The 23,577-nt window shown below is 62.7% G+C and overlaps 2 protein-coding genes across 5 annotated transcripts in view; both read left to right on the top strand.

Annotated features, from left to right (window-relative positions):
• HIP1 (huntingtin interacting protein 1) overlaps window positions 1–6,989 on the top strand; it is a 50,525-nt gene extending 43,536 nt beyond the window's left edge. For all 3 annotated transcript variants that reach the window (XM_063341929.1, XM_063341927.1, XM_063341928.1), the window contains exons 14-31: window positions 177–360; window positions 459–547; window positions 639–755; window positions 839–940; window positions 1,767–1,961; window positions 2,086–2,233; window positions 2,370–2,456; window positions 2,576–2,683; window positions 3,781–3,917; window positions 4,023–4,133; window positions 4,247–4,305; window positions 4,439–4,532; window positions 4,922–5,022; window positions 5,131–5,236; window positions 5,411–5,534; window positions 5,738–5,799; window positions 6,333–6,444; window positions 6,760–6,989. In XM_063341929.1, the coding sequence (XP_063197999.1) occupies window positions 177–360; window positions 459–547; window positions 639–755; window positions 839–940; window positions 1,767–1,961; window positions 2,086–2,233; window positions 2,370–2,456; window positions 2,576–2,683; window positions 3,781–3,917; window positions 4,023–4,133; window positions 4,247–4,305; window positions 4,439–4,532; window positions 4,922–5,022; window positions 5,131–5,236; window positions 5,411–5,534; window positions 5,738–5,799; window positions 6,333–6,444; window positions 6,760–6,770 (1,947 nt within the window). In that variant the 3' untranslated portion in view covers window positions 6,771–6,989. The remainder of the gene's footprint in view (window positions 1–176; window positions 361–458; window positions 548–638; window positions 756–838; window positions 941–1,766; window positions 1,962–2,085; window positions 2,234–2,369; window positions 2,457–2,575; window positions 2,684–3,780; window positions 3,918–4,022; window positions 4,134–4,246; window positions 4,306–4,438; window positions 4,533–4,921; window positions 5,023–5,130; window positions 5,237–5,410; window positions 5,535–5,737; window positions 5,800–6,332; window positions 6,445–6,759) is intronic.
• Window positions 6,990–10,264: 3,275 nt separating this feature from the next.
• Window positions 10,265–23,463, top strand: POM121 (POM121 transmembrane nucleoporin). Of its 2 annotated transcripts, none has more exons than XM_063341925.1 (13): window positions 10,265–10,542; window positions 10,639–10,833; window positions 11,218–11,382; window positions 13,198–13,278; window positions 13,596–13,767; window positions 14,805–14,896; window positions 15,750–15,820; window positions 16,531–16,655; window positions 17,056–17,158; window positions 17,484–17,657; window positions 17,987–19,690; window positions 20,398–20,526; window positions 20,752–23,463. In XM_063341925.1, exons 1-13 carry the CDS (start codon window positions 10,265–10,267, stop codon window positions 20,844–20,846), a joined length of 3,384 nt encoding a protein of 1,127 aa, XP_063197995.1. In that variant the 3' UTR covers window positions 20,847–23,463. The 2 variants fall into 2 exon arrangements, with proteins under 2 accessions (XP_063197995.1, XP_063197996.1); XM_063341926.1 differs by having other exon boundaries at window positions 10,307–10,542; window positions 17,556–17,657.
• Window positions 23,464–23,577: the final 114 nt, after the last annotated feature.

Below are 23,577 nucleotides of genomic sequence, written 5' to 3'. Positions count from 1 at the left end.
CCAGGGGGGACCAGGCTCACTCCCACTGCCCAGCATCCTTAGTGTTTCACCCCACCGCTGTTGGGGCTCTGCGGGATGCTACCCACCGGGTGGCTGCCGGATGGTACCAGTGGGCATCGGCCGGTGCCGGCAGCCACCGAACGGTGCCGGGAGCTGCCCACCTGCCGTCCCCGCAGAGCGGCCGGGGTGCGGTGCAGCTGCGCGGCCGCGCCAGCGAGCTGGAGGCCGAGCTGGCCGAGCAGCGGCACCTGAAGCAGCAGGCACAGGACGAGAGCGAGTTCCTGCGCACGGAGCTGGAGGAGCTGAAGAAGCAGCGGGAGGACACCGAGAAGGCGCAGAGGAGCCTGACGGAGATCGAAAGTGAGCGGGGAGAGCCAGTACCCGGCTCAGGGAGGGAGGTGAGCCCTGGGGCGGGGGTCTCTCGGGTGCTCACCTCGGCATCCCTGAATGTGTGGCAGGGCGGGCGCAAGCCAATGAGCAACGGTACAGCAAGCTGAAGGAGAAGTACAGCGAGCTCGTGCAGAACCACGCCGACCTGCTGCGGAAGGTGAGCTTCCCCAAAACCTCCCTGGCATCCCCTTTCCCAGCTGTGCCCCCCGATACCGGGGGTCGCTGAACTTCCTCTCTGCCATCCCCAGAACGCGGAGGTGACCAAGCAGGTGACCGTGGCCAGGCAGGCCCAGGGGGACGTGGAGCGGGAGAAGAAGGAGCTGGAGGACTCCTTCCAGCGGGTGAGCGAGCAGGCTCAGAGGAAGGTGAGTGGGGACGGGGGGACGTGCTGGGGTGTAGCAGGGGGACTCCCCCATGGGGCGCTGGCAATATCTCTCCTTGCCCACAGTCTCAGGAGCAGGCAGAGGTGCTGGACACGCTGAAGCGGGAGCTGGCAGCCAGCAGACAGGAGCTGCAGGTCCTGCAGGGCACCCTGGAGTCCAGCACACAGGTGAGAGCCCATGGGTGGCCCCCGCCAACCCCCCCGCCGCCCCGGGACGGGCAGCCCGGGCCAGGGGGAGATCTGCTCGCTGTCAGGGTGCTCGGGTGAGGTGTTACCCATCCAGGCGTTACCCACTGTTGGCCTGATAACCAGCTCCCCGTCTTCTTCCTCCCCACCTCTAGATGGGTGTAGCCATTGTACCAGGGGGTTTAACACTCCTGGGTGCAAGAGCGTGCAGAGCAATGGCCTCCAGCAGCAGGGATCGTTGAACAAAATCCCTGCAAGGGCATAGTCAGGCTGGGCAGCTCTGCCTGCTGTAAAACCCAGGCAGGGAGCGTGCCATCACGTCACAAGCCTTCATATGGGCTTGCAGCCCTACCAGAGGGTCTTTCATGCGTGTGAGGCTGTGGAGGACAGCAGGCGTTTCCAGGCTCGTTGGTGAAGGCAGAAGCTGGCAGGAAAATGGAGCTTCCTGTCCCCAGGGTGGGCAGACACGCCGCAGCAGGACAGAGATGGGGCAGAGCCGTCCCTGGGGACGGCAGCCAGCGCCCTTCATCTGCTTCTCCATCAGGATTATAAACAGTGATAACAAAAGTCAATTTTCGCCGATAAAAGTGAAAGGGCCTCCCCAGGGAGCCTCAGCCGGCCTCAGGCGAGGCCATCAGTGCTGCAAGGATGCTGCCGGGCAGCGGGCGATGAAGGGCTGTGACCTGTGTGGGTGCAGTGCACCGAGCAGGGTCGGTCAGGGTGGCTCAAGCTTGGACCCATGAGCAAATCCCCAAACCAAAGGGTTCCACCTCGGCACAGCCCCAACCGCTGTTTTGTGCCCACCCAGGCAGGAGCGGAGCAGAGCACCCGGATTGCCAGCCTGGAGCAGGAGAGGGACAGCCTGAGCCAGGCAGCGGAGCGGCACGGGGAGGAGATGGCTGCCCTGCGGGCCGAGCTGCAACAGCTGCGGGACACATTCAGCCACGAGCAGGAGAGCAGCAAGATGGAGCTGGAGACGCTGCGGATCCAGCTGAGAGACAAGGTACCGCGGGGGCATCCCAGCATCCCCCACCCTGCAGAGCTGGGGACAGCGGTGATGAGGTGAGGTGCGGGGGTGATTCCCAGCCGGCATGGCAGGGGCTGTGACACCTGCACCGGCTTGGCAGGAGAGCAAGGAGCAGGCACTGCAGCGGCGCCTGGCCGAGGAGCAGTTTGCCCTGCTGCAGGGCACCGCGCGGGAGGCGGAGCGGATGGTGCAGGATGCCCTCGGTCGCCTGGAGGATCCTGCTCACATCGGCTGCACCGGCTCAGCGGGTGAGTTCCCCGGTGCTCACCAAACCCAGTGGTATCCCAACCTGCCACCGCGCCAAGCCCCGTTCCCCTCTGTCCTCTGGGTGGTGGAGAGCGGCTGTGCCACCGTGTTTGAGTCCTGCTCACTGTCTGCCTGCAGATTGCCTCCTCTCCAGGACGCTGGCAGCCTCTGAGTGCGTGGAGCGGCTGCGGGACGCACACAGCAAATACCTTTCCGATCGCGCAGGTGGGAGCTGGCAGACCCGGGCAGGGGCTGGGCTGAGGGAAAAGGGAAGCTCGGGCACCTGTGGGCCAGGTGGGCATCGCTCACTGGGGCTGAGGCTGGTGCCTGCTCTCCCGCCACAGCTGTGGGCTCCCTGCTGCCCTGCCTGGCCCTCTTCGCCCACCTCGTCAGTGACACCCTCCTGCAGGGCAGCGCTACCTCACACGTGGCCCCCATGGAGCCTGCCGACCGTGAGTGCCACCCCACGGGGTGGGCAGGGGCTGGGGCGGGCAGGGGTTACGGAATCACGGAATTTCAGAGTTGGAAGGGACCTCTAGAGATCATCCGGTCCATCTCCCCTGCTGAAGCAGGATTGCCCAGAGCACATCACTCAGGACTGCATCCAGGTGGGGCTTGAAAGTCTCCAGAGAAGGGGACTCCACACCCTCCCTGGGCAGCCTGTTCCAGTGCTCCGTCACCCTCACCGTAAAGAAGTTTTTTCTCATATTTGATCGGAACTTCCTATGTTCCAGCTTGTGCCCGTTGCCCCTCGTCCTGTCACTGGGAACCACTGAAAAGAGTCTGGCTCCATCCTTAAACCCACCCTTTAGATACTTGTCAACATTAATAAGGTCCCCCCTCGGCCTTCTCTTCTCCATCCCAGCTCTCTCAGCCTTTCCTCATAAGAGAGATGCTCCAATCCCTCCATCATCTTTGTTGCCCTACGCTGGACTCTCTCCAGCAGTTCCCTGTCTCTCTTGAACTGGGGAGCCCAGAACTGGACACAGTATTCCAGTTGTGGCCTCACCAGTGCAGAGCAGAGGGGGAGAATGACCTCCCTCCACGTGCTGGCCACACTCTTCCCTATGCAGCCTTCTTGGCGACAAGGGCACATTGCTGGCTCATGGATAATTTACTGTCTACCAAGACCCCCCACATCCTCTTCTTCAGAGCTGCTTTCCAGCAGGTCCCCCCCTAACCTATACTGGTGCCTGACATTCTTCCTCCCCAGGTGCAGGACCCTACACTCGGCCTTGTTGAACTTCATGAGGGTCTTCTCTGCCCAGCTCTCCAGAGCTGGGGGGGTCAGGGCAGGGTCAGGGCAGATGGTGGCTGGGGCAGACAGGGTGCTTGGGGCAGGCAGGGGGCTGGAGTGGGCAGCGGTTGCTGTGGGCAGGATTCTGGGCTGAGCAGAGGCTGGCACAGGCAAGATGCTGGGGTGGGCTAGGGCTGGGGCAGGCAGGGGTCGGGTGGGCAGGGTGCTGGGGTGGGCAGGGGTGGACAGGGCAGGGGCCGGGGGTCTCTGTGCCCGTGTGCGGCACCCTCAGCTTCTCATGTTGCCCCGCAGGTCTGCTGGAGATGTGCAAGCAGTGCGGCAGCGAGGCCGTAAGCTACCTCAGTGCCCTGCAAGACCCGGGGACGGTGGAAGGCGCCGACTGCAGCCCGGTGACAACCTGCCTGGGCCGGATCAGCGCCATCGGGGAGGTGGGTGCCCTGGGAGGGCTGGCAGAACAGGGTCGGGCCATGGCGGGAACTGCCAGAGGAGCTGTGCCGCCCCTGGACGGTCCCTTTCATCCCGTCCCCTCCCAGGAGCTGCGGCCCAGAGGGCTGGACGTCAAGCAGGAGGAGCTGGGTGACCTGGTGGACAAAGAGATGGCGGCAACGGCAGCAGCCATTGAAACAGCAGCTGCCCGCATTGAGGTGAGGGTCACCGTGTGCCGCATGGCACCCATGGGTGTCGTGCCTGCTGGGACCACCGGCACGAGGCCAGAATGGCACGCGGGGCTCAGTGCAGCCTCTCCATCCTCCACCAGGAGATGCTGAGCAAGGCACGGGCTGGTGACACTGGGGTCAAACTGGAAGTGAATGAGAGGTGAGTGGTGGCCGGGGCGCTGGAGAGAGCTGGGCAGGTGGGAGGAAACCCGGCGCCATGGGCAGAGCGGCTGCCCCACAGCTCTGGGGTCTCCCTGCCCCGCAAGCGGGGCTCAGTGGGGTTTGTCTTGCAGGATCCTGGGCTCCTGCACGGGCCTCATGCAGGCCATCCACGTCCTGGTCCTGGCCTCTAAGGACCTCCAGAGAGAGATCGTGGAGAGTGGACGGGTGAGCTGGGGGCAGGGGTGCAGGCGGGGTGCAGGCAGGACACGGAGCAGCGGGTGCTTGGCCAGCCGGGGGTCAGAGCGCGCTCGCTGGGGACGTGCTGCTCCAAGAATTGTCCCGTTGGGGCATCAATACCAGCTGCCAAGAGCTCCTGCCCCAGCCCTGGGGTCTTACCCTGGCTGTGGTCCCCAGGGTGTCACGGAGGTCCCTGATCTCCCTTCCCATGCGGAGGACACCATGGCCCCCCGCCCTGGGTTCAGTGTCCCCAGCTTCCACATGCATCCGAAATGAAACCCTGACTTGCTCCATTCCCCTGCAAGCCGGGGCTTAGCGGTCCCAGACCCTGCCGCCCCCCTGTCCCCAAGGCGTGACTGTGCCTTTCCCGATGGCAGGGTGCGGCGTCCCCCAAGGAGTTTTACGCCAAGAATTCCCGCTGGACGGAGGGTCTCATCTCCGCCTCCAAGGCTGTCGGCTGGGGTGCCACTGTCATGGTGTAAGTGCCACCGTTACTGGAGTGGGATGGCAGGGTCCTGTTGTCCCCACAAGGAGGGCCCGTGGGGTAGTGGGAGGATGCTCCAGCCCCTTTTCTGCCCTCCCACAGCGACGCTGCCGACCTGGTGGTCCAAGGCAAGGGGACGTTCGAGGAGCTGATGGTCTGTTCCCGGGAGATTGCAGCCAGCACTGCCCAGCTGGTAGCAGCCTCCAAGGTAGGAGCCCAGCACCTCGGGAGGCTCTGTCCCCAGGCAGGCAGCAGCGAGGCTGCTCCCCTGACCATGGTTTTGGGGTGACCTTGGGGCACCGTGTGGTCAACCCAAACCGTGGGACTGGTCTTCTGCTCGCCTGGTGGGGTATAAGCACAGCCCTCTTCGCCGCTCCGGCAGGTGAAGGCGGACAAAGACAGCGTCAACCTTTGCAAGCTCCAACAAGCATCCCGGGGAGTCAACCAGGCCACAGCTGGCGTGGTGGCCTCCACCAAGGCCGGGAAGTCACAGGTGGAAGAGAAAGGTAAGCATGGGGCTGCGGGAGCCCCGAAACCTCTGCTCTTCATGCTCGCCGCCTTCGGTGGGCTCTGCCCTGGTGGTCGCTGCCTGCGCTGCCCCTCGCTGCCTGCGCTGCCCCTCAGTGCCTGCGCGTCGCATGGGAACCCATTGGGGGCTCTGAGCTGGGAAGCAGAACTTGAGGGGGGCCGGTGGTGTCTTTCTTCACAGACAGCATGGACTTCTCCAGCATGACGCTCACCCAGATCAAGCGTCAGGAGATGGACTCGCAGGTAGGAGGTTCCCCTGTGTTTTGGGAAGCACGCGTGGTGGGTGGGGGGGCACCCTGCCCCGCTGTCTGACCCCAGGCAACACCAGCTGATGCGGAGAACCCAAGGTGTGAAGGCAACAGATGGGTTTGCCCAGGAGCCCTGTGCAGTTGGTCCTTGAGCCTTCCCCGACGCTGCCCCCATCACGCCACAACAGCCCATGACCTCGCCCTGCTCCTGCGTGCCCCCCCGGGCTGCCCCACAGCACCCACTTCCACCTGGCATGGGGCAGCCGCGGGGCCTTCCTCTGCCCTGGCTGCCCACAAGGGTCACTCTGCCTTCCCCTGCCTGCACAGGCAGCGCCCACCTGAGCTCAGTCCCCTCCCCAGGCCATGGGAGCACTCATGGGATGTACCTTGATGGTCTGCAGGCTCAATATCGGGGAGATAATGAGTGTGATAGGGGGGTGCCCAGCCCAGCACAGCTCCATGCCAGCTGGAGCACGTGGGTGCTGTGCCAGGGTGGGGGGTGGCCATGGCGTGCGTGATGTCCTTCAGGTGCGGGTGCTGGAGCTGGAAAACCAGCTGCAGAAGGAGCGGCAGAAGCTGGGGGAGCTGCGCAAGAAGCACTACGAGCTGGCAGGAGTGGCGGAGGGCTGGGAGGAGGATGGTGAGTGGATCCCAGTCCTGCTCCGGCTGGGAAGGTGCACCGGGCAGGAGTGGGGCAGGAAGGATGGGGAAGCCCTGACTGCAGTCCAGGCAACGCGCTCTAGCTGGCACAAGCAGAGCCTGGGGACAGTTGTCACATGCGAACAAAGCCACGGGGCTCCTGACCTGTGCAAGAGCCTGTGGCACCCGCATCGCCCCTGGGCTGCTGGGGCTCTGCTGCCCTGCGAAGCCCTGGGGTCCCGGGGAGGATGGGGCGGAGGGGCGCTGGGAGGCACTGCATTGCTCTGCGCCTCCTGACCCTCTCTCCCGCTTCCAGCTGCAGATTAACGCCCGTGGCAGAAGCAGCCCGCAGGGGACACCCCCATGGTGGGCTGCGACCCAGCTCGATGCAGCCTTTTGGGTTAAACTGGTGCAAAAGTCACCCCGAAGCACATGTTTCCTCCGTGTCCCCCCCCCCCCGCCAAGAGCCGCCTCCAGCGCCGCAGCACCGAGAGCTGCCTGGTGAAAGCCCAGGGCCAGGAGCGAGGCCTCACCGGCCTGACGCCAGCCGCATACCGCACGTGTATTTATTAGAGCTGCTTGGGGTTAGGGGGGGGTCTCTGGGAGGGGGGTCTTTAACCCTTTAGTTTTGTTTTTGCACAGATTTTCGGAACTCTTTGAGCCGGCTCTGGCTGAGCGAGAGCGGTCGGGTTTCTTTTCGCCTCTTGCTGCTTCTCCAGCCTTAACCCGGTCCCTGGCTCGGTGTGAACTTCCCCCCCCGCCACGGTGCCAAGGGCCCCGGGGGTGCCACCGGGTCGGGAGCCAGCTTTTGGGGTGCTGCTGGGCTTGGTGCTAGGTGTGCTCCCCGTTCCGGCAGGGGCACCGAGTGCCTTTGGCTGCTGCAGGGTGGCGGGGAACGTTCCTGTGGGACAACGCAGCAGGTGACACCAGGGTGCCGGCAGCGGTGCCAGGAGCAGCTGGTGGTGAGGAGGGGAGTGGGGCGGGCAGTGGGAGGGATGCTGCCATGGGTGCCTGCCCCCAACCCCGGGTCCCCAAAATGCCCCCCCCCCCCGCAGGAGCTGGGCTGCCTTGCCCCGACAGATCACTGTGTTCATGCCAGCAATAAACCCTCCACAAGGTGCTGGGCGTGGGTTTGGGCAACTGTGGTGCCACCGCACAAGCCACCGGCTCCTGGGGATGGGGAGTGGCTCTAAGGGCAGCAGCACAGAGGGCTTGGGGGCAGCCAGGGTGCCCTAAAACCAGAGCACCCCCAAGCCAGAGCGAGCAGCTCCCTGTACCCGCTTGCTCCAGGCTGGTGTCACCCCTGCGTCCTCGCCATCCTCTTTGGTGCATGGGGGATCAGTGCCGGCGTCGCCATGGGCAGGGGTGGCCATGGGACTGGCACTGGCCAGGGAACCTTTGTGCCTTGGAGCAGGGGGCTCGGAGGGCAGGGGGGTGTCTGCCAGCTCTGGGTCCCCCAGCTCATCTCGCTGCGGTGGGGATGGTGACGTCAGACCACGCAGCAATGTCCCCATTCCCCGTGGTCCTGCTGGTGCCCCTTGCAGGGCCAGGGTGTCCTTCCCAGCCCGGCAGCGTCGCTGCCTGCACCCTGCCTTCAGGCTGCCGCTCCCTGGGGGGGAGACAGCCAGCCTGGCCCCCTCAGGGTGCTGGGGGTGCAGGATTTGGCCTTTCTCCCTTTAGGAAGTGGTGGCATCGCCCAGAGTGGCTGGGCTGTCACCGCGTGCTTTCCCAGTGATGTCCATCAGCGCTTGGCTGGTGCTCGGAGCAGTGGGACCCGCCTGCATCCCCCTGCCCCACCGGGCCCATCACCATGGCCTCCGGGCTGCCCCCTCGGTGCAACCATCCACCGTGCAGGGACCCAGTGTCCCCGCGTCCCCCAGCCAGCCCTGCTGCCAACGCACCTGCTCCGTGCCCCCAGCCTGCCAGGGGGACCTTGGGGACCTCGAGGCTCCCCCCTGGGCCTCCCACTGCGTCCCCACGCCCTGCCGCCACTGTACCCCGACCCGTGCCGGCTCCCCTCCGGATGCAATACCAACCATCCCCTTCCTGCAGGACACAGGGAGCCCCAAAACCCTCCCTGCTCTTTTGGCGGGGGGGGGTCTTGCCTGCACGGGGTACCCCCAACTACCTCAGGCCTCCAGGTTGGGTCGGGGCCAGGGGGCGGCAAGGGGGTGGCGGTGGCGGCGGGGGCTTGGGGACAGCAGCACCACTCTCGGCTGAAACACTTCTCCTTTTTGTATTTCGGCCGGGCGCTGGTGGGGAAAAATGTCCCCCCGCGGTCCCTGGCACTGGCGGCTGGTGACAGGGATGGCAGGGGTGCCTCTCCGCTGCAGGTTGGATTGATTTTTTTTTTTTTCATTGTATAATAATAATTACTATGTTGTGTGTTTTCGATTTTTCAATAAAGCCTTCAGCCCAGCTCTGCCAGCTCCAGTGTGGGTGGCAGGGGACCTGTGTCACCACAGGGGTCCTGGGGCTCTGCCCTGCTGGTGTGTACCCCCAGAAAAATAACTTGAGGAGATGCTGTCGAGATGACCTGCGTGATGTTCTGGCGATGGTGTCCCCCTCCCAGCTCTGTCCCCAGGGCCACCCTACATGTCATGTCTGTTGGTCCTCGGGAGGGGACCAGGACCTGGTCCCTGCTCAGCTCCAAGGAGCAGGGGTGGGTCTGGGCTCCCCACCACCCCGGTGCCTTCCTGGGTGAGGGACACTACAGTGGCGGGGCTGTGCAGAGCACCCTGCCCTCCCTGGCAGGGCCATGGCACGGGGTCCTGCTGCTGGGTGGCCTGTGGGAGCCGTGGACAGAGGGATGCTCAGGGGAATGTCCCCTCCCTGGTGTGATGCTTCAGCAGGATGTCACCTTCCCGGGGTACCCTCCCACCCTGGGCAGCACCCAGCCCGGCCAGTGCCACCTGGCACCCTTGGGCTGCAAAAGGCCCTGTGACAGCCTGTCCCCACAGCCGTGTTCTGCATGGTCTGTGCCATCATCCCTGCTGCGGTCCCTGCCATGGTTCCCCGCTCTGCAGGACGCAGCGGGGCCTCAGAAGCTGGATCCCCATGTCCCCCAGGAACCCAGCAGTGCAGCCAGGCAGAGTGGCTTTCCCAAGGTCCCCAGCACTGTGTGGGGTGGCTCGTCCCCAGCCCTGCCCCACAGAGCGGGCTGGTGGCGGTGGCAGCCTCTAGCCAGGGCAGGGGAACAAGGGCTGGCCGTGCAGGTGACCGGGAACAGGCAGATGCCAGACGGTGCCTATGGGTCCCAGCAGCATTGGGTCACACGTGGGCAGGGATGGGGTGGGGTCAGGATGGGCGACACGCGGGTGACCGTAGGGGCTGGGACAGGGGGGGCACAGAGGCTGGGAGGAGGCAGGGGGCTGCAGCGGGGGACACAGAGGCTGGGAGGGTGTGGGGGGGCTGCAAGGGACAGGATGGGGATGGCGACGTAGGGGTGGGGAGAGCGGGGACAGGGGGGTTGGGGTGGCAATGGGGGCACTGCGGGGGACGACAACGGGGAAATGGGAATCTGGGTGGGGGAGGGGCGGGGACGGGGTCTGGGGACAGGAGGACCCGGACGGGGGGGGGCGGGAGGGTCAGAGTGGGGACATGGGCAGGTGGGCTGGGGCCGGAGGTGGGCGACACTAGTGGGGATGGGACGGGGACGACGCCGGGGTCCGGGTGGGGTCCCGCGTGGGTCGGGGCCGGGGCCACCAGGGGCCACCCAGGGGCCGCGGGGTGGGGGGCGGGACGGGAGGCTCCGCCCCCGCGGCGGGCAGGCCCCGCCCCGCGGCGCGGCGCGCAGTGCATGCCGGGCGGGCGGCGCGGCGATGGCGGGGGCCGTGCCGGGCGCGGGGCGCGGGCGGCGGCGGGGCGCGGCGGCCATGGCGGCGGCAGCGGCGGCGCTGGCCCTGGCGCTGGCCCTGGCTTGCCTGCTGCTGCGGGGCGCGCTGCTGGGAGCGGCGGCGCTGGGCGCGGCGGGGGCCTGGTGCGCCATGCGGCCCGGCCCGCCCGCGCCGCGCCCGCCCGGTAAAGCCGCCGCTAACGGTGGTCCGGCCGCCGCCTCGGGCCGGCCTGTTAGGGCCCCGCTGCGCCGCCTGGGCCTCGGGTAAGCGATGGGGAGGGAGGGCGAGAAAGAGGGAGGGAGGGCGGCCGGAGGAGCCCCGCGGCGCGGCGGCGCTGACCTCTCTGTCCCCCCCCGCAGGACCCCGCCGGCCGTCCCCCGCCGCCGGTACCCGCTGCCGCAGCCCCGCAGCGCGGTGCCGGTCGGTCTGCCCGCCGCTCGCTGGGAGGGCTACTCGCCACGGAGCGCGCCTTGGGCTCGCCGGGCCGCCCCCCTCCGTAGCCCCGTCACCGTGAGGATCGCCCCGCCGGCCGCCGGCGTGGCCCGCTCCCCAGCGTGAGTACCAGAGTGGCGACCGGGCCCAGCTGCGGCCTGGCCTCGGGCGTGGGCAGTCCCCCCCGTGATGGGACTGCACGGGGAGAAGGGAAAGGAGGGAGAGGGTGAGGGGAGGGCGCCGGTTACCTGGCCCTCAGCCAGCCGTGCTGTCCGGTGCGGTGCCCCGGGGAGCACACAGGGGTCCTGGTTTGGCAGTGACATCTCCATCCCCATCCTGAGCCTTGCGGGAAGGATTGCGGGATCCACACTGCCCGGAGAGGCTTTATGAGAGAGCCCTTCCCCCCCCACTGCTGGGGGGGGCAGCCAGGACACCAGGTTTGGGGGGGCAGATCTCGCTTTGGGGTTCCCCATGTTCCTAACACTGTGGTTCGCTTTGCATCGCAGCCTGGAGCAGCTGATCTCGCCCCTGGCCTTCCCAGCCAGCAGCAGCCCGGACCCATGTGCGAAAGAGACTGTGCTAAATGCCATCAGGGAGAGCAGGAAGAGGGCTGTGGCGGAAGAGGAGGATGAGGACCAGGCGTTTGGGAATGATCAAGAGAACAAGAGAAGGTAATAAGCCAGCAGTCCAGGTTGCTGCTAGGGTGTTGGGAAGGTCGTAAACGGGGCTCCCGTTTCAGTGGTGACAAATAGGATGTGTCCCAGAGAGCACGCTGGGCCCGGTGTGACCAGGAGTGTGGGCTGGAGAAGTGCTGTGGGAAGTGAGCCGCAAAGAGGAAGCACAGCCCATCACCCGGCCCTCTGGGCTGTGTCGGAAAGTCCTCCGAGACTTCGTTTTGTCCTTGAGATCAAAGGGATGTGGCTTATGTTTTTGTCCGGGCAACCTCCTGGGTCAAGTGTGTTCCCCTGCGTTGCTGGGGTTGGGAGAGGCTGGGATGTGGGTTGGGGAATCTTGGCAGGAAAGTGGCTTCTGTCATCACGGGGGTTCGCAGACTTGGGGAAGCGTGGTGGGAAATGCTGGTATCTGCTGTAGGTTTATCGGCTCTGTCCTTCGGTCAGCCCCAGGAGAGACGGGATCCCCAAGTCTTACAGCCCCAGTGGAAGCATCGCGCTTAAAAAGATCTGCGTGCTTCCTTCGTGCGCTGTAGCTAGCAAAAGGAGGTGAAGCACAAGGGTAAACAAGAGAGACTATCTTTTGCTTTTGTTAGTCAAGGTCAGCGATTTCCAGCTCTGAGCTCGAAGAAATGAGGATGCAGTGTCTTTGCCAGCGCTCTGGTAAGGACAAGGCATAAATCCTGGGTGCCGAGGTCTGCCGGAGCCTTTCTGACTTCCCGGGCACAGTGCTGCCTTGCCGTTCTTCCCTCCTATTTTTTGTCCTTCCCACTTGTGTGTACGTGGAGGCCGTTTGCCTCGCGCCCCTCTGCCCAGTGTGTGCCGGGGCTGCCTGCCTGGGCTTGAGCGGGAGCCGAGAGACCACAGAAGAGCAGTTTGGGCAGTGCCCGGGCGCTTTGCCCCAGGTGCCGCGCTGGGGCTGCTGCTGGATGGAGGTGGCCTGGAGGGCGCAGTGGGATGAGCGGCAGTTTGCAGGGAGCCGCCGGCTGCCTTCCTGCTGCGGCAGGGCATGCTGTCCTTTCCGCCGCCTTTGCTTCGGCTTGGTGAGTCTGAGCCCCATAAGATCAGAGCAGGACAGCAACAGGATGGGTGCAGAGAGAATCAACTTGGGTTTTTTTTCTTTATTCTATTTTTTAACATGCCGATACCCAGCTCTGCCCCGAAAGCCAATTTTCAAGGCATTAAAGCCTGGCAAGCACAAAGAATGCTTGTAGGCAGAAAATCCTGCGACCTTTGAGCACAGAAAGGAGCCTGCATCAGCTGGAGAGCACTGGATCGCCTGTGTGGTGGGGTCAGCGGGCTTGAGCTTGAGGGACGTGTCTGGGCTAAGTGACAGGCTGATCGTACACCTCGAGCTCGTGCTTCACAGCAGCGTTTGCTTGAAGACGTTCAGACTTCAGATCTTCGTGAATCATTGTGGGAAGGGGCATTTGGTTTCGGACTCAAACAGTCCAGGGCACTGGCTAGGAAGAGGTAGGAGAGCTGAGTTTCGGAGCTCAGGTCTGTTTCAGAAGTGAGCTGCTGAGGCTCTGAAATGTTTTGGCTTAGAATAATGGATTTGAGCAAAGATTTTGTTACGTCAAAACTACTCTGCCCAGCTCGGGGAGGATGGGACCGGGCGGAGGGAAAATCCACAGCAGCATATGGATGGGGAAAACCTCTGTCCGCGGGTACTGGGTGACAAGAAAAATGCAAGGTTTGTGCTTTCTCAGTGCTGAGCCCACCTGGAAGGGGTCTTCTCCCAAGGCTGGGAGGACAGCCCCTGCCTCTGCCGCCCCCACACTTCCACAGGCTTCTGCTCTCTCTCTCCTGCAGGCGCCATGACAGCAGTGGAAGTGGGCAGTCGGCATTTGAGCCCCTGGTAGCCAATGGTGCTCCTGCCTCTCTCGTACCCAAGTAAGTGCCCGTCGGGCCAAAGGAACTGCTGTGAGCTGGGTGGGGAGTCCAAAAGCCTGCAGGCTCTGGAAAAGGTGCTTGGCTTTTGCTTGCAGAGCCCAGCTTCAGGGGAGAGCAAGAGAGGCTGTGCCCATGCCTTCAGGCTGTCACCCTGAGTGCAGGCTGGTGGCCGTAAGGGCTGTGCCACTGCTGAGGCCTCGTTCCAAGCCCTGCGCTGTGAGAAAGAGCAGGGTTGCTTTCCTCCACCAGCCCTGCATTTAAAGGACTTGTGGGCAGAGTGGTGGGGAGCTCATAAAATCTTCTTTAATCTCCTCTAGGCCTGGCTCTCTGAAGAGGAGCCTTGTCTCGCACTGCTTGGATGACTGCTCAAACAAGAGGTCACGTACCTCTTCCATGAGCTCCCTCAACAATACGTACGCTGGTGGGATTCCCAGCTCCATCCGCAATGCCATCGCCAGCTCCTATAGCTCCAGCCGGGGCCTCTCACAGGTAGGAAACACCCTGCCGAAGGCAGCGCCGGAGCGCAGTGTGGCGTGGCTCCACCTTCCGCTGGGATTGCCCTGTGTAACTCAAACCGCAGGCTCGGAAGAGGAGAGCAGTGTCGCTGGGTGCCTGGCCACAATCACTGCGGGGCATCCCCGGCACAGCTCAGCCGGACAGTTTCGTCTCCCAGAGGGTTAGGCAGGCTGCTGGGCTGGCAGCGATGTTTTCTTGCCCTTCGGTGCACGCTGCTGGGGCAGTCCCCAGGCTGAGCTGTCCCGCTTTTTTTACACCAAAGAAAGGAGGAGGTTCTTTTCCCCTCCCTATTCAGCCTTGGCCGAATCTATCTGTTAGAGCAGATAGATCCTGGTGAAAGGAGAAAAAAAAAAAAAAAAATCACTTTGCTACGCTGCCACCTTTTCAGTTGGAGTCAGCAAGTATTGGAGCTGTGCACTCCCACTTTGACCCAGGTCCCCTCAGCAGCCGCTGAGCTGTAATAAAACACTGCGCGCATCCCGGGTCAGGCTTGCAGATGTGACAATGGGACGTAGCTGTGACTAGTGGAGCTCTGTGGTCTGTGTGGGGAATGGTTTCCTCCAGGATATATTGGTAGGGAAAGGTTTCCTCTGGCTGGGGTGAGTCTAAAATCCTTGAGATGGGCCCCATCCACTCTGAGCTCCCGGTGAGGAGGTGGTCTGCTCCTGCCAGAGCAGCAGCACGTGAGGGTGTCTGAGACAGCTGGGCGGCCTCATCCTGTGCCGCACGAAGTCAGGAGCCGGCATCTGACAGCAGCGTTCTCCCTCCCTGTCCTTTCAGCTAGGCTGAAACGAGCCTGGGGGCTGCTTGCTCCCAGAAGAGATTTGCTTTTGGGGTGGCCAGACTTTGTGCTCCATGGAATGTGGAGGAGGGGGTTAAGGAGTGCTGAAGCCAGAGAGGCTCTGGGCTCATTAGCCACGGCCGTGGGAGATGGGATTTAATCTGTGGGCAAGCAGGAGGATGGGAGGCTATGCTCCCTGAGTTACTGCTGGTCTCTCTCTTTGTTCCAGCTGTGGAAGAGAAGTGGTGTGAGCGTGTCCCCGCTCTCCAGCCCAGCATCATCCCGCTCTCAGACACCGGAGTGGCCTCTCAAGAAAGCCAGGTAACCAGCTGCTCGCCCAGCGAGTGCCCGCTTGTCGATGCCAGCCGGGAAGAGAGCAGTCGCCTTCCCAACCATCCCAGTGCCTGAGTCCTGCTCTCTACCGGAGCCAGGACAGTCCAGGCCCCTTTCTGAGACGTGGCTGCTGGGTCACCCACTGGTGTGGAAACCCCCTGGCGTCCCTGCCGCCTTGTTACACTGTGGTCCCGCCGGCAGCACTGAGCTGCACCGTCTCTGCCCTGCTCCCAGGCCGCGTTAGAGAGTTAACGGCTCAGATTGCCACAGAGGCAACGTTGCCTTGTGGCATTGGTGTGGCCTGAGTTGCTGGTTGCCAAAACATTGGGAAGAAACAGGCCCCAATTTTTTTTTTCCATTTCCTCAAAAACAATTCACAGGAGCTACAGTAGGGTTGTATTTTAGCACCTGCCTTGGAGCGCAGGCCCTTGTTCTCCTCTCCTGGCTCAGAGGAGGACCTGAGCTCATGTCAGAACTAAAACCAACACAACAGCTCTGGTGACAGGGTGGGTCCAGGCCAGGGACCTGTGAGGGGCAGTGGCTCCTGTCTGGGACCCCCAGCTGCCGCCCTGATGCCGACTTCTCCTGCGGAGGGTGCACAGGCTCTGCAGCCCGGCCGAGCTGGGGTCCTGAGGAGGGGAGCAGCTCTGCTGCCTGGAGCCGCATTCAGGCTGGTGCAGTGAGGGCAAGGCTGTTGTCCTGACATCTGTTGTTTGGTGTAGGCAAAGAAACACACCGGGGATGTTGGTGGGAGTCCTTGGTGGTTTTGGTCTCGTCCTGCTCCGTGGGGTTGGAGCCAAGCCTGGGGTTGACCCTAACTGACGCTCTCCCACTTGCGCAGGGAGGAGGAGTTGCATCGCTCCAACGCTTCCACTCCAGTGAAATCGGACAAGGAACTGCAGACAGAGAAAGGTGAGCGTAGGTGGGCCCCAGCTCTGTGCGCAGGTTGGATGGGCCAGCGGCACAAGCCAGCAGCAGGACTGGAGGTAGCCGAGGTCTGCAGGTGGGATTGCCTTGAGGTGTCACAAGGAAACTAGGAATGTGCTGGTCCCAAGGCAGTGGTACTTCTGCTGGCCTCAGCGGCTGCCCTAGAGGATTTCGAGGTGATAAGCAAGGGGTGCTGACAGTGGCGGTGTGCTAGCGCCTGCCTGGAAGTTGGCTTGCAAGGGGTCGGGTGTCAGCCTTGGGGCAAGACCTGCTGTGGTACAGGTAGCACCCTGATTCCAGGCTGAGCTAATTCCAACGCTTCCTCAGCTAAAATGGAGAGGAAACCCTTTGTGCCCATTGCAGATAAGGTCCTGTGGCACAGCACTAGATGTGGCTCACACAGTTGGCGTGGTTTGTGGTTTGGGTAGGCAGCGTGTGAGGCCCATCCATGGAGGTGGGAAGGGGCTGCTGCCGTGCGGAGCCTCAGTAGGCCCTTGTAACAACAGACTGCCCTGGGATGTGTTGCGTCCAACTGCTCTTCTAGGGCATTGCAGCCTTGTCCTCAGCTTAAAGCTGTGCTCCTGGCTCGGCCCTCTGAGATGGGTTATCAAGAGAGGTCAGAAGGGACAACCCTGTTGGTACAAGCCAAACGCCTCCTCTGCCCAGAGCCCGTCCTGACTTGTTTCCTTCTGTAGCGGTGGAGACGCCGGTGCGGAAGAAGCAGAATTCCCTGAGCCCGCCATCTGCGTCTGGGAGCAGCGGGAAGCGCAAGCGGAAGATCCCGTTGCTGTCGTCTCGCCGGGGGGACCAGCTGGCGCTGGTACGTCGCTGTCTCACAGCCCCTTTTGCCCTCCTCTGGCGATAGAATGTGCTCACTGCAATTTCTGCAGGGCTGGGGGGAGACTGACCTGCCTGCCCTCAGGAAGGAGGCCCCGTCCTTGGCCGAGTGGGAAGTGACGCTATCCCCAGCCCCAGTGTCTGGTGGGCTGTGCGTGATTGTGCTGCCTGCTGCCGGACCAGGTAATGGCCTGGGGAAGGTCTGCCGTGCCCTCAGCGCCAAGCCGGGGGCCAAAATGAATGGGAATCGGAGCTCCGCGGTAGCGTGCTGTGGCAGAACCACCTGCTTCACGGGTCTTGCGACGGCCAGCCTTCACCACACGTTCAGAGAGGCTCTGCCGGCTTCCCTGAGAAGGAGCTAAGCTGCTGCTCTCTCTTGGCAGCCCCCGCCGCCTCAGCTGGGCTACTCCATCACGTCGGAGGACCTGGATGCGGAGAAGAAGGCAACGTTGCAGTGGTTCAACAAAGTCTTGGAGGATAAGGCTGGTAAGGATGGATGGGGAATATGGAGGGAATGGCAAGGAGTAGAAACCCAGGGCCAGGGCTGGCGGGACAGTGGCATGTCTGTGTAGCACAGGCTGGGGAGGCTCCTGGGCCACACTCCCACCTGGTCCTGACATCTGGGGAAGCTCTTGGTGCCTTCAGACTTAGGAGAGCTCATGCCCTGGGGTCCCCAGGGTGATGGGTGAGGTTCCTAGGGGCCAGAGCTGTGGGTTGTTCATGCGGTTGCTGTACGCACTGGGGAAGCTCTGCTAAGGGGTAGTCCCCTGCAGTGAGCTGCAGATCCTGATTTCTTGCTCCTTCTGAGTAGATACAGTCCCCAGCACCACTGCAGAGACTACGCCCGTGTCCAAGCCGCTGGCATTCACCGTGTCCTCCCCAGGGCCTGTGCCTACCTCGACAGCTCCTGCCCCGGCCAGCACCAACTCGCTCCTGGACAGCCTGAAGAAGATGCAGAGCAGCCAGCCTGCGCCCACAGTGGCAGGTGAGGAGGAAGAGGGTCAGCAGAGCCGGACTTTGGCAGAGCAAGGCAGGTGCAGTGGGTGCTCTGCGTTGCCTCTGCGGGATGCAGGTAGCAAAACTCCCTGTTCAGATGCTCTGTTGGCAGTGGAGCTGGCAGGCAGGTCTTTGAGGGGCGAGTTTGGGGACACTGAGGCCTGTCGGGAGCTGCAGTAAGCGGGGAGGGCTGGGTCTGTCTGTCATGGGCAGGTGCTGCTCCGGGAGCCTTTGCAGCAGCAGGGTGGGAGCCTGGCAGGAGGGCTGGCTGGCTGTAGGTGACCCCCTGTCCCTCAATAAGCTCTCTGCTTTTTCCAGATTCCACTGGAGCTGCGGTAGCGTCCCAGCCGCCTTCATCAGCCGCACAGCCACCCGCTCCTGTTGTATCGCTGGAGTCAAGTTCTCTGCCGGCCACCTCTGCTGACACCAAGCCTGCGCCTGTGTTGAGTGTGCCTGCCCCTGCTGCCCCCCCTGCCTTGGGGGTGCAGGCCCCCAGCAGCCTGGCATCTCCTGCATTCACAGAGCTGGGCCAAACCCCCAGCAAGCCTCCCTCCTTCCCGAAGCCAAACATCGTCTTCGGGATGCTGAACACCCCTCCAGCCAGCCAGCCTGCAATGACCACGGCTACTGCGGTGCCCACCACAACCACTGCTGTGCCCACCACGACCCCGGTCTTCAAACCCATCTTTGGCGCTTTGCCGAAAAGCGAGAGCGCAGCACCCTCTACAGCTGTCGTCTCCGCTACAGTCACCGTGTCTGCGAGCTCAGGCCCTTCCTTAACATCCTCCACCACCACCATGTTCAAGCCCATCTTCGGCAGCGTCACCACAGCTTCATCTCCAGCGAAGGCCTCTCCTTTTGCCTTCAAGCCAACGTCCCAGCCGGCCTCGGCCGCAGATCTGTCAGCAGCCTCCACGACTACCGTGGCAGGATTCACAGGTCTCCCTAACGTCATCTTCACCACTGCAGCTACGACTGCCACCACACAGAGTTCCTCCACAGATGCCACCATTAAACCTGTCTTCAGCTTTGGACTCAACCCGCCTGCCTCCACCGGTCCCACCACCAGCCTGACCGTCACTGCTGCCACGTCTACCAGCACGTCACAGCCCTTTGTGTTTGGGGGCTCGGCCAGCTCAGCTCCCAGCACAGAAACCAGCTTTGCCACCCCAGGGCCCGTGTTCCAATTTGGAAAGCCACCTCCAGCAACAGTCACTGCCACCACCAGTGTCCCAGGAGGCCCTGCCTTTGGCCAAGCACCTTCAAACTCAACGGCTCCTACCACCACTGTGGGCTTTAGCATATTTGGGGGCACCACGCTGACCTCTTCTACCCCAGCCACCACGGGTCAAGCAACGTTGACGTTTGGCTCCTCCGTTTCAGCTTTTGGCAGTTCCTTCAGCGCAAGCGCGAAGCCGCCGCCACCGTATCCTGGTGCAGTGAGTCAGCCTGCCTTCAGCGCCGGTGCTGCGGAGAGCCAGCCGCCTGCCAGCAAGCCCGCTGCTGGCCCCATCAACTTTGCCCCCCCGTTCAGTTTTGGAGCCCCTGTGGCACAGTCCGCAGCTCAGCCGGTGTTTGGCAGCGGTGCTCAGCCAGCCTTTGGCACAGCCGGCGCCCAGGGCTCCTTCGGCACCGGCAGCACCCAGGCGGCGTTCGGAACCACCACGTCGGTCTTCTCTTTTGGGACAGCCACCTCCACCACCGCCAGCTTCGGTTCCACCACGCAGACCACGAGCAGCAGCACCGGCACTGCCGTCTTCGGCACCACCCCTTCTCCTTTCACCTTCGGGGCGACTGCCCAGCCAGGCCCCTCTGCCGGCGCCTTTGGGATCGGCACTCCTGCCCTGAGCACTGGCTCTCCCACCGTGGCATTCAGCTTTGGGGCTGGGCAGAGCGGGGCGGCCCCAGCGGCAGCGCCGTTTGGCTCTTCCCTGACGCAGAGCACTCTGGGCGCGCAGAATCAGAGCACGCCCTTTGCCTTCACCGTGCCCAGCACGCCCAACAACAAGCCCGTGTTTGGAGGTAAATCAGGGCGGATGGACCTTCTCGGGGGGGGTGAAAGGCCAGGGCTCGGTTTGGGCAACAGCTTTCCTACCAGACCTTGCTGGGCTCCCCAGGCTCAGCAGCCCGGGAGGGGCTGGTGCTCTTGCCGTGCAGGACCTTGTCATGCGAAGGCGCTTCTGTCACTGTCTGGGTCCCCAGCCCTCAGTGGTGGAGGGGGATCCTTAAATTCTGCTCCTTGGCCCCTCTGAATGCACGAGCTCCGTGTGGGTGCTGAGCCCAGCCGGGTGCCCTGCAAGGTCTCAACAGCGCTTAAAAGCGATCTAGAGCTTCTTGGCGAGTAGAAACGCTGCCAGCCAGCCATCACCATCACTTTTTTGCTCATTCTCTGAGGTTTTGCCTACTGCTTTGCGCCCTCACTGGGCCGTCTCGCCTCCCACAGAGCTGAAACCCACATGCTGAGCAACTACTTGATCTAGAAAGAGAGAGGCCTTTGTTTTTCCCTGGCCTGCAAATCCTCCTGTGCTGCCCTGCTGGCAGGAGAGTGCAGGGATTGCCATGAGTGTGCAACTTCTTGCATCAAAAGGGTTTCTCAGGCTGGTTCCGGGGGACTTGGTGCTTCAGCCCCCAGAGGGAGATCTGTGTCTCCTGCAGGTGCCGCTGGCTCCCGAAGGCCAGGCTCTTCCTCCTTTGCTGACCCCAGCTCATCATGGTGTGTTGCTTTCCAGGAACTCCTGCGCCTACCTTCGGGCAAAGCACACCCGTCCCGGGAGCAGTGGGGAGCGGAAGCAGTAGCCTTTCGTTTGGGACGCCCAGCACTCCTGCCTCGGGCTTCGGAGGAGTCGGTACTTCCTTCGGTAAGGATTTGGTGCTTCAGCCTTGGGAAGCTGATGGGTCGTGTTGTCCCCTCGGGTTGGGGATGGCAGAAGGGCCAGGCTGTGCTCTGGGAGCCGGCTCGGGTGGTACCTGCTGGGCTCCAGGGGGCGCGAAACCTTCCTTTCCCCCCAGGACAGGGATTACGCTACCCTCCATGCCAGCCCTGAGTGAGGCTGCAGAGACCTGAGCAACCTTTCTGCTTCCAGGTTCCTCCACCCCTGCCTTTTCCATCGGGGCAGGATCCAAGATGGGCGCTCGCCAGCGGCTGCAGGCACGGAGACAGCACATCCGCAAAAAGTAACCTCCGGTGCTGCTGGCCCCCGCTGCCGGCCTGCGCAGGGAGCCCCTGCGCGCGCCTTGCGGGGGCTCCGGGCCAGAGCAGTCCCCATGGCGGGGACCAGTGGTGACGGGGCCAGGCCCCTGTCTGATGCCAGCCAGAGACCATGCTGGGTGGCATTAACCAGGGTGGCATGGATTAAACCAAACTCCTTACTTGAACAGTTCCACAGTCAAGGCTGGATGAACCTCTGTACATATCTGCCGCGTTTCCTCCCCCACTTTATTTTGCCATGTTTCAAAACGTGTAAATTTTTCCCCTTTTGCTGCTTCTAGCTGTTCCCGTGTCCTCCTCCTCCCCAGCCCCCCAGCACTCAGCCCCCTGCCCCGCGGTGTGGCAGCCGGCAGAGCCACGTGTTCCTGCTTGGAGCCTGGCCATGCTTCCCGGGCTGATGAGGGATGCCGTCTTCACCGGGTCCCAAAATCTTTCCCCGTTAGTTTCATCCTGTGGCCTGGTGAACACGCTCCCTCCGGAGGGCTCTGCTTCGTTGCCATCCCTGCAGAACACGAGCTGGGGTTAGCACCAGCCTGGTGCGGGGCGTCTCGGTGCCATGGGTGACCAGCCCGGCTTCTGCAGCTGGGTGACGACCCCGATGCTGTGACTTAAATCTCTCATCGGACCTCCAGCTGAGGATGCGCCATAGGCTGGGCCCCTAGCCGGAGGTGTGGGGTGGGGGTCCCTCCACCCCTCTCCTGGGCACCGAGCTGCTCCCCACCAGGCCGCGGGCTCCCCCTGCCCTGCTCGTGTAAAATCCGCCCCCCTCTGTTTTGCTTTATTCGTGCTCCCGTTTCCATGCGCTCATTGAATCGAGTTTGGAGGAAGAACTGAACCGTGTGCGTGGCGGCATGTTGGTTATGCCGGATTTGCTGTTTGGAGGTTGTTTTTTTTTTGGGGGGGGTTGCCCGTCCCTTCGCGGGCGATGCGCCCTGGCTAATTGGGTGTTGACAGTAGCATCACTGCGTGGCTACTCGCGCTGGGGGAGTTCTCTTGTTGCCGTTGTAACTGAAAAGCAGGCAGCCGGGTCGGGGGGCACGGACTCCAGCCCTGGCAGTTTCTCCCCTCCCTTCCCCTCTCTCCTGGTGCCCCTTCCCCACCTCAGAGGGCTCTGGAGCCGAGCCGCTAACAGAAGGAATCCAGAGCAGATGGGTTTTCGCCCCCCCCCGGCCCCTAAATCCAAATTTTTTATTTTTTTTTTTTCATTTTTAGCTCATCCCCCTCCTTTTTGGGTTTTACCGGCTCTTAGGAGCTATGGTGCTGCCTCCCCTCTTCCCATCCAGCCGGGAGCGGGGCCCTTCCTCTGCCTGAGTGAGGGCTCCTAGGAGAAGAGACTGCCAGAGCTGGGGGTCATCCGAGAGCTGCCCCCCACCCTGCCCCCGGGCAAGGGACAGGCACCCCTGCCCGCAGGCTCCCCACCACTTCCAGGAGTGTTTTGCTGCCGGGTTTTTTACTCTCCGAGCCGTGTGAGTGTGTGTGTCTGCTGAAATCTAAATTAAAAAAAAAAAAAAGATAATAAAAAAAAATAATCACAAACAAATATTTAAACGTTTTTTAACAAAATAAAAATTTATTTTTATATTTAAGCTAAATTGCCTTTGAATTCCTTCAAGCTTGGTTCAGTGAGGTTGCCAGACCCCGCAGCGCTGTCAGTAGAGTTGAGCTGCGCCGTCGCAGCCCGGTGAGGAGCAGCCCCTGCCCCGGCTCTGCCCCCCGGGAACGAGCTGTACCGGGGAAAGGCAGCTCTGTCCCGCGGGCTTTGCCGCTGCGCCGCTCCTCCCGGCCGGTGACATCAGCTCCTTAATTTTAAAATGTGATGTACGTGGATGTGATTAAAACTTTTTTTTTTTTTTTTTTTTAATTCTTTCTCTGGGCATGAGGAGCAGGAGCTCTTGTGCGTTATGGTGCCGAGTCATTTTCCAGGAAGAAGGTATCTCTCCCAGCAGGCGGAAGGAGCGGGGCAGGTGACCGAGCTCTGTGTGGCACACAGGGGACACAGCCCCTTAGCGAGTGGGGACAGAGGTTGTGCAAGCAGGCACTGGTGCTGGCAGGGGATTTCTAGCCTTCCCCTCCCAGCAGGCTGTTAAGAGCAGGAGGAGCCAGCCTGGGCAAACCTGTCTGCAGGGTTTGAGAAAGGAGCTGAAAAGCTCCCCAGCCCTCCCGGGCGGCGGTGACACAAGGCAGGACAGTGGCTGTGGGGGCGCAGCGGCCAGGGCTGGGGTTTGGCCAGGTCAACTCCAGCAAGACCAGTGTGGCAGAGGGTGGTGGGGACGAGCAGGTGAGGTGCACCTTGGGGAGCAACTGGCTGTCGGTGCTGCCCCCCCCCACCCCCCCATAGCTGCCCCATTTCGGTGGCAAGTGAGGAGCCGGGCTGTGTCCCCTCCCTGCCCCACAGACCCTGCTGGGAGAGAGCCCTGGGCCTGGGCGGCCGTGTGTGGCCGGGGTGGGGGAAGGCTGAGTTTTAACTCAAACTGAAGACTTGGATCATTCCTGGTGTGGCTGATGAGGATTTTAGTGTGAATGTGCAATTTATTTTTTTTTTCCTTGCTTCTTATGTCCCTGGTTTAAAATAAAAAGACTGTGTTCACATCTGCCTGGACCGTGTTTGATTCCTGGGCCCGAGGCTGGTGCAGTACACATCGCCCCTTTCAAACCCCCTCCGGCGTGTGTGTTCCCCTGTTCATAGGCAGGACGAGATCAT

This window comes from Chroicocephalus ridibundus, chromosome 7, assembly GCF_963924245.1.
Source record: "Chroicocephalus ridibundus chromosome 7, bChrRid1.1, whole genome shotgun sequence".
NCBI classification, from domain to species: domain Eukaryota; kingdom Metazoa; phylum Chordata; class Aves; order Charadriiformes; family Laridae; genus Chroicocephalus; species Chroicocephalus ridibundus.
The sequence above is the reverse complement of the archived record's forward strand: the minus strand, read 5'-3'. Positions and strand labels throughout refer to the sequence as shown.